Source organism: Phaeodactylum tricornutum, chromosome 1 (genome assembly GCF_000150955.2).
Source record: "Phaeodactylum tricornutum CCAP 1055/1 chromosome 1, whole genome shotgun sequence".
NCBI classification, from domain to species: Eukaryota; Bacillariophyta; class Bacillariophyceae; order Surirellales; family Neidiaceae; genus Phaeodactylum; species Phaeodactylum tricornutum.
Genome location: NC_011669.1, coordinates 311,174 through 319,050, shown reverse-complemented (window position 1 = coordinate 319,050; position 7,877 = coordinate 311,174). Strand labels below are relative to the sequence as shown.

The 7,877-nt window shown below is 45.8% G+C and overlaps 3 protein-coding genes across 3 annotated transcripts; 2 read left to right on the top strand and 1 right to left on the bottom strand.

Moving 5' to 3' along the window:
• The first annotated feature begins 420 nt into the window (after positions 1–420).
• Positions 421–1,181, top strand: PHATRDRAFT_42528 (predicted protein). Its single transcript, XM_002177031.1, has one exon. The coding sequence runs from the start codon at positions 517–519 to the stop codon at positions 1,108–1,110; it is 594 nt and encodes a 197-aa protein (XP_002177067.1). The 5' UTR covers positions 421–516; the 3' UTR covers positions 1,111–1,181.
• Positions 1,182–1,659: 478 nt separating this feature from the next.
• PHATRDRAFT_31539 (predicted protein) lies at positions 1,660–2,207 on the top strand (the record flags this gene model as incomplete). The annotated part of the gene is made up of 2 exons (XM_002177030.1): positions 1,660–1,924; positions 2,011–2,207. The coding sequence occupies 2 exons, from the start codon at positions 1,660–1,662 to the stop codon at positions 2,205–2,207; spliced, it is 462 nt and encodes a 153-aa protein (XP_002177066.1).
• Positions 2,208–6,512: 4,305 nt separating this feature from the next.
• On the bottom strand, positions 6,513–7,240 carry PHATRDRAFT_31537 (predicted protein; the record flags this gene model as incomplete). The annotated part of the gene is made up of 2 exons (XM_002176527.1): positions 6,513–6,548; positions 6,695–7,240. The coding sequence occupies 2 exons, from the start codon at positions 7,238–7,240 to the stop codon at positions 6,513–6,515; spliced, it is 582 nt and encodes a 193-aa protein (XP_002176563.1).
• Between the last annotated feature and the right edge of the window lie 637 nt (positions 7,241–7,877).

The window sequence follows — 7,877 nt, the reverse complement described above, 5'->3', positions numbered from 1 at the left end:
ATCCGGAATAAAAGTAAATTCGATCTTCTTCGATGAATCTATTTGAAAACTGCTTCCGCCTCGGCGTTGTTTTTCAGTACAGGTGCTGGCAGTCGCTGGCCTCTACTAGTAATCCTTTCATCCAAGTTACAGTCAAGCAATTCTGCTGATTGTAGAGCAAGCCGTAGGTAGATACATCTGGACGCTTACTATTGTCCGCCGCAAAATAAATTCAAACCGAGTTTGAAATTAAAAACCAAATACTTACTGATCACATATTTATCTGAAAATGTGCCTCTCATTTTTTTCGACGACAATAGACTCCTTTTGAAACTCTTCGAATCGACGAGCTTGATATCTTCTTAAAAGCAGATGCTAAAGCGGAATGATTGGGCATTTCATCGCCGCAAGAATTCCAGGAACAGATTTGTTAGCCTTCTTCGAATCTCTTCTAATTGAAGGGAAACTTGACAGTGAATTGAAACACAATCATGTAGTACACTTCACTTTCATAACATACAAAGTGAATACCCAAAAATGACGAAAAGAGAAGGAAAAGACCTTAAGGTTGTCGCTCAGGCTGCTGTCGATGAGCCCCCCAGCAAACAGCGAAAGACGGGATGGGAAAACTACGAACTAAACTGCAACAGTCTTTTGAATACAAGGGAAGCAGACATGCACTTTGCAGCACTCGTCAACGCTCCCGTAACAGTCCTTGAAGGTGTTGGTCAGTATGCAGGCTTGATTCTCAAGGCAATGGGGTGTGAAACTATCAAGGCCCTGGCAGAATACAAGTATTTCCATTTGGCCAGGGCTCTGACGGTTCTGTCTGAAAGAGAACAGCCTGGCCAACGTTCTCCGACAAGCACGATGAACATTGACAAGGCTGTCGTGAAAGGATACGAGCACAAATCATTTCGCGATATTGTTGAAGCACCGATCCATGCCTTGCAAGGTTTAAGCCCAGAGGCTGTCAATTCATTTTCTGCGATGGGTATGGAAACGGTTGGTGATCTGGCTGCGTTTTCGTTTTGCAAACGGGCGGAAGCAATTGTCCAAGCTGCGAAGTACGAGCATATTCTGACGGACCAGGAACGTAACGTGGAGCGCGAATTGCAGAAGCTGCAGTAAATATTTTGGAGCCAATATGTAATCTCTTAAGGAATGTATTCATTTTATTCATTGGTATACGATGCTGGTTGCGTGCTCCAAAAATACGAAACGGCAAAGTCATCGTGGTTATTCATCCTAAGCTCGTCAGTGTAAGAGAGAATAGTTGGAAGGACATGGTTGCTTCGAATGACTTTGAAGCGGTGTATTATGTTAGAAGTATGTCTCGCTGACGATACTATGTGTATCCTATGGTATTCGGATACACGGGTCTACTGTCAATAACAAAAAGCGAGCAAGGAAAATGATTAACAGTAAACTAGTTAATGTTAGAAGATCCGATCCCGACTTTCTCATACCAGCTGCTCGAGCGCTACACGTTTCGTCAGCATTTCACGATTCGTTTGACTTGATTGCGACACGGAGAACGTGAAAGCGATCTTTCAAAGATCGCGAAACGCTAACTGTAAGTCACAAAGCAAGCGGACACGCCCCCATTATCTTCTTTACGCTCGGGACCGAGATTGCTACATTCGTACGGATTGCAATTTGATTGATAGTATCGATATTATGTCCGAAGAACCTCCGTCGAAGCAGCAAAAAACCGGCTGGGAAGACTATTCCTTGAACTGCAACGGGCTATTGATGAAAGCCGATGAAGGTTCGCACTTCTCCGCTCTCGTGGATGCGCCCCTTACTAAGCTGGAAGGAATCGGCTCTATGTCGGAATATGTTCTTAGTGGTCTAGGGTGTGAGACTATTAAAGATCTTGCCACCTACAAGTTTTTTCTCTTGGCTAGAGCTCTTGTGGTCTTAGCCGGAACAGAAGAAGCAGGTAAGCGTGATGTTTCTAGTGCGATGAACATCGACAAAGCTGTCGATAAGGAATGGGAACATAAGAGCCTAATGGAAATTGCAAAGGCCCCTTTATCTGCTCTCGAGGGCTGACTCATAAAGCTAACGAATCTTTCAAGGCCATGCACATCCACACTATTGCTGATTTGGCCGACTGGAAATTTGCGAAGCGTGCGGAAGCCATTGTGGAAGCTTCCAAGTTTGAGCATACCAAGACTTCCCAGGAACGCAAGATGGAGCGCGAAATGCAAAAGCTGAATTAATCGACTATGTCAGGGGGCACAGAATCGGTTTCTTAGTATGGTGAAGGAGGAAGGAAAGACACAACGGTTGTTGTGTAATAATACAGGCGTAATGCTGCACGAAACTACCAAGAATATAACAACTCGTACCCGCTTGATGTAGTAGTAGTAGGGGAGGGCATGGTGGCTTTTTCTCTGGGGTACATGAAAATGTGCCAATACCTCTTTGTAAATGCATTGCAGTTAGTACGAATGCAGAAGCCAATTCTAAAATCACTCCGTTCTGTTGAAAACTCCGGTTTCTTCAGATCTTTTGACTGTCTTAGAGACTAGCTGACAACAGAGACGCAATAAATAGATTTCCTCTTATTTCTCCTTCACGTTCGATCTACTCTTTCACTACTGACAGTGCTTGTTGTTGTGATCTTTATTTTACTTTTCACTAGTTCTGTTTGCTCTCAAACCTCGCTGTTTGATCGCTAATCTTCCGTATTTACATCGCTTCTGCGATGTACACATTCTTCACTTCTTCATGTCTTACATTCAATCCGTTATCTCCTTTCATAGGATGATCATATCCCAAACCTCATCGAACATAATAAATTCTGCTCGAGATGAGAGCTCGCTCCTTTCAAACCTCTTCATGCGACATGTCGCTTTCTGCCGGACATGTCACACTTGAATGCCAATCTTGACATCCTCCCTGTTCGATGTTTTCGTCTTCCATCTCACATTGTTCCATCATAGATTCTTGGAGCCAGTTTCGTATGTATTGCTTCCGTAACATTCTTGGTCTCCAGGTCCGCGTAATTCTCGTCCGTCTTGATGTACTTTAGCACAATGAGTCCTTCCTGGATCAATTGGTTGGTGTATCTGTACCTGATGTCGATGTGTTTCGTTCGTTGACCGAGACTGTCGTTGTTCGCGATAAAAATTGCCCCTTGGTTGTCTTCGTGGATGATGGCTGGTCCATGGAAAGTACCAGTTGTTTCTTCCAGCAGCATAAGTAAGAATTTGGCTTCTGTCGCAGCGTGGGATAGCGCGACATATTCCGCTTCCGTGCTTGACAGGGTCACTCCAGTCTGTTTCTTGGATCTCCAATTAACCAAAGTCTTCCCAATCGTCGAGAGGTCACCAGAAATGCTCTTTCGGTCCTTCTTGTCCGAGGCATAGTCTGAATCAGCATAGATAATTGGGGTGAGTGTTTCTGGGGGGCGCAACTTCAATGGTTTGTAGTGCCCTTTCATATATCCCACGATTCGCCCTAGTCGACGCCAGTGGTCCTCTCCGTCATTGTCCAGAAACGACGAGAGTTCGCGGAGTGCATTCATGCAGTCCGGGATACATTTGCGAACGGCAAACATAATCTTTCCTATGAGTGACCGGTACTGTTTGTTTGACACTGATAGTCCTTCGTTTTTCTTCGGGGGGTCTTCGTTGTATCCAGGAGTAGGAAAAATAGTAGCTTCCTCCCCAATATGTAATTCGTAGTCCCGAATAATTTCTTCGACATACTCGGTCATGTCGACTCCGATATAGGGCCCAATCTTGTCAGTACCAGCCTTGTAGTTCACTCCGAGAAACTTTCGAAGTTCACCTAGATCTTTGATTGGGACGTGTTTCTTGATCTCTTTCTTGATCCACATGACCTTTTCGCGGCTTCCCGTTATCTTGCAGTCGTCCACATGGACCATCATGAGAACTTCTAAAGTCATTTTCTTGTCTTGCATTATGTATAGACAAGGGTCGATAAGTGACTGTTTAAAACCAATCTTCGTAAGGATCTTCTTGAAAGTTATGGCCCAGGCCAGGGGCGCATCAACTTCCCCATAAAGAACTCCCGTGAGCTCAATGACATCATCTGTGCCCGTCTTGATTCCCGTCAGTTCCTCGAAACCTGACGGAACCTTGATATAGGTTTTCTTGTCACTGTTGAGACGTTCGGCGTGTAAGAAAGCAGTTTCAACATCAATGACATGCTCAATCCAGTCCTGTTTGAGAACATGTTTGTAGTATAGGCCCAACGCAATTCCCAGGTTTACCGTTGTTTCGTTCGCCACGGGGCTGTAGCTCTCAGTGTAGTCAACTCCCGATATCTGCTCGTAACCTTTTACCACAAGCCTCGCTTTTTCAGTATACTTATCGTGGTCGAAACCGTCCTGCTTCCATTTAAAAATCCAGCGTGTACCAAGGACTCTGGTTCCCGTGGGTAAGCTGCTCAATTTGATAAGCCCGCCCAAAACGTTTCGGTCCCGGATACTTTCCATTTCCTTTGCTGCGCTCTGTTTCCATCCGTTTCTGTTTTTGTTGTTAAACAGAGCATGCCAGTCCCGGGGAACATCTGCTCCTGGGTCTGAGTTCACAGTCATTACGTTAAATGCCTGATGCTCATGGATTTCCGTTTCCTCAGTCATATTGACTTCTTCCTTATCTGGGTTGTCGGAATCGTCGTCCGGCATCAAACGCGCTTCCTCGGCAAACTTCCGCTGACCGCGTGTCTGAAGAGGACTAAACACGTTTTGCTTTGAGATTCCCGTGGTCTCCGGAGATTTTGCCGTGTTGGTGTTCCTCCCCGCTTGAGGCAGGGCGACAACTTTCGTGTAGGTATCCGGGACTTGAATTTCGTCGTCTTCGTCGGATTCGAAAAGATCCTTCGTATTGTCAGTGGGCTTGATCCCGCCATGGTAGTCGTCCCAGCGGACGTCGCGGCTGAGGATCGGCGCCTGAGTCGCGATGTTCAGAAAACGGTACGTGTCTTTCGAGTGGTGCTCTGGGTAGCCCATAAGCATGCATTTCTTCGCTTTCGGTGTCATTTTCGGCTTCAACGGGTCTCGAATACTAACATAGGCAATCCTCCCAAGTATCTGAAGATGATCTAGAAGTTTCGCATCCGACTTTCCGAAGAAGAGTTCCGTAGGGGTCTTGGTTTCCCCAGCCCTCACAAGGTTATTGGATAGTACCGTGGCTGCCTGGACAAACTCGGTCCAAAGCTTACCTTGATTGCTTGGCGTTAATTTTGCATCAAGCATGGACGCATATGCCCTGTTTCTGATAGTGACAAAACCGCGTTCAACCACTCCGTTTTGCTGAGGAGTGTAAGGTGCAGTGAGTTCCAATGAAAACAGAAACTCCTCTGCTAGTTTCTCAAAATGCTTCTTGTTTTCGCCAGCATTGTCGCTCCGAATGAACTTGTTAGTGAACTTCAGTAACTGTAGCCACTGTAGAATAGGCTTGACTTTCTGTCCAATTTGGCTTTTCTGAGTGAGAAACATAGACCATTTATACTTGCTGACTTCGTCCACAATAAGTAGCCAATAAGTACTACCACCAATGCTTTTCGCGTAGGGCCCCGAGAGGTCAACATAGAGTCGCTCACCTGGCTTCTCTGCTTTCTGCGAAGCCGTCTTTGGGACTTGTTTCTGCTGTGCCTTAGCTAGAACGCATGCCCCGCAGAGGGGCATAGTCGTGGTCGTGAGACTCCAACCAGCTCTGACTGCCGTACGTTTAACGGTGGCAACGTCGGCATGTCCACAGAGTTTGTGGGCTTGTTCTAGGGTGTATATATGCCCTTTTTGCTCGCTATTGGAAAATACTTGGTCTTGTTTCTGCCCTTCCAATGCTCTACACAAGAGGTAGTATAGCTTGCTACTTGAGGTCCTGTCTGCTGTGATACTCCTCTTCTTGTCATGAGAGAGAATAACTATTTCCGTCGCAGTCATTTTCGTAACCGAGCAGCCTTGGTCCAACAAACATCCAACGCTTATGATCCGTTTTTCAAAGTCAGGAGAGTACTTGACCTTCAGAAGCTTTAACTTTGCTCCGTCTTTGGTTTCTAAGTAAACCGTACCTTGCATTGTCACATGAACAAAGGTATCGCTCTTTCCGACGCGAACCTGTTCTGAGATCTTCTCTTGGTCCCGTAGCTCCTTGGCACTGTTCCAGACATGGCAGGTAGCTCCCGAGTCTGCGAGAACTTTTTCCCAGCTTGAACCGGCGTTCGAGTTCTGCTCCTTCTCGATATGAGCCCCAACAAACATTCCTTCGTTGGGCGTATTTGGTCCGCCTTCTCCGCTTTTCTTAGCACTTCTGCAATCGCTCTTGTAATGGCCCTTCTTTCCACAGTTAAAGCATTGTATGTCTTTCTTGTTCTTCCCACCCTGCTTTCCGTTGGGGCGCAAGTGTTTGTTTTCTGGCTTACTCCAGCACTTGTCTTGTGAGTGTCCTGCTTTCCCACAGTGTCCACACTTTTCTTTCACCTCAGAATGGGACATGACCTTGTTATTGTCTGTCTTGCTATGCCTTTTCCAGAAGTCTAGAATGATCCTCTTAAATGCCTCCATTGACGTGGTCGTGTAAGCTCCACTTAACTTGACTTTCACAGCTTCATAGGCCTCGGGGAGCTGGTCAATTATATGTGCCTTCATCTGAAGGTCATCCCGCATGTAGGACTGCTTGATCTTGCCCATCCTTGTATTCCAGTACTCAAGCTCCAGAAACCACTCCTCCACGTTTTCATTAATACTGCCAATAGTACAGTCCTTAAATGAATGCTCAATACTTGTGTAGTCCGATTCGATTTCTTTCGGTTCGTACCTCTCGCACAGTTTCTTCCATGCTTCGTAGGCATCGCCCATCGGCGCTCGTTCCGTCACCGCATTTTCGACATAAGAGTATGCGGTCTTTTCGCAGCACAGTGCCAGATGGGCATAAGCCTGGACGTTTCTCAAGAACGCTTTCCGCGCAGTCTTGCTTGCAGTTCCTGCATTCACCTCTTCCATAGATGCCAGGGTTTCCTGCATAAATAGCGCTTGGTAGAAACGATGTTGCATTGCGGTCGCAATCGTCTTCCCTTTCCAGGTTCGCCATTCGTCTTCGTTTCCTTTGAACTTGATTGTCCGACTGTTACTCACATGTACCGTGTCCTTCTGGTCATCGGATGCTGTGTCACTTATGTCGTCCATCACGAGTTCTTCTTCTTCAGATTCTGCTTCCACTTCTGCTTCCGCTTCTGGATTATCTTCTTCTTCGTTTCCGATGCGGTCTTCACCTTCCATGCGTTCTCGCTCGGAGTCTTACCGTGAGTTCTCAGGTTTTCTCGCTTGCAAGCGTGTTGAAAACTCCGGTTTCTTCAGATCTTTTGACTGTCTTAGAGACTAGCTGACAACAGAGACGCAATAAATAGATTTCCTCTTATTTCTCCTTCACGTTCGATCTACTCTTTCACTACTGACAGTGCTTGTTGTTGTGATCTTTATTTTACTTTTCACTAGTTCTGTTTGCTCTCAAACCTCGCTGTTTGATCGCTAATCTTCCGTATTTACATCGCTTCTGCGATGTACACATTCTTCACTTCTTCATGTCTTACATTCAATCCGTTATCTCCTTTCATAGGATGATCATATCCCAAACCTCATCGAACATAATAAATTCTGCTCGAGATGAGAGCTCGCTCCTTTCAAACCTCTTCATGCGACATGTCGCTTTCTGCCGGACATGTCACACTTGAATGCCAATCTTGACACCGTTCGAAATAGGTTCTACTTTACTGTTAAGGCTGCACATCCGAAAGGGAGTCATGGCGGAACGTGACTCTTCTCTATCATCTTGAACTCTATAGGAGATGAAGCAGCATACAAAGGAATCCGCATTTTACCTGTTAATGGGAGATACCGTATGAAATCGCGAAATTAA

Coding starts and splice junctions, on each gene's coding strand:
- PHATRDRAFT_42528 (XM_002177031.1), top strand. CDS start 517: ATGACGAAAAGAGAAGGAAAAGACCTTAAGGTTGTCGCTCAGGCTGCT.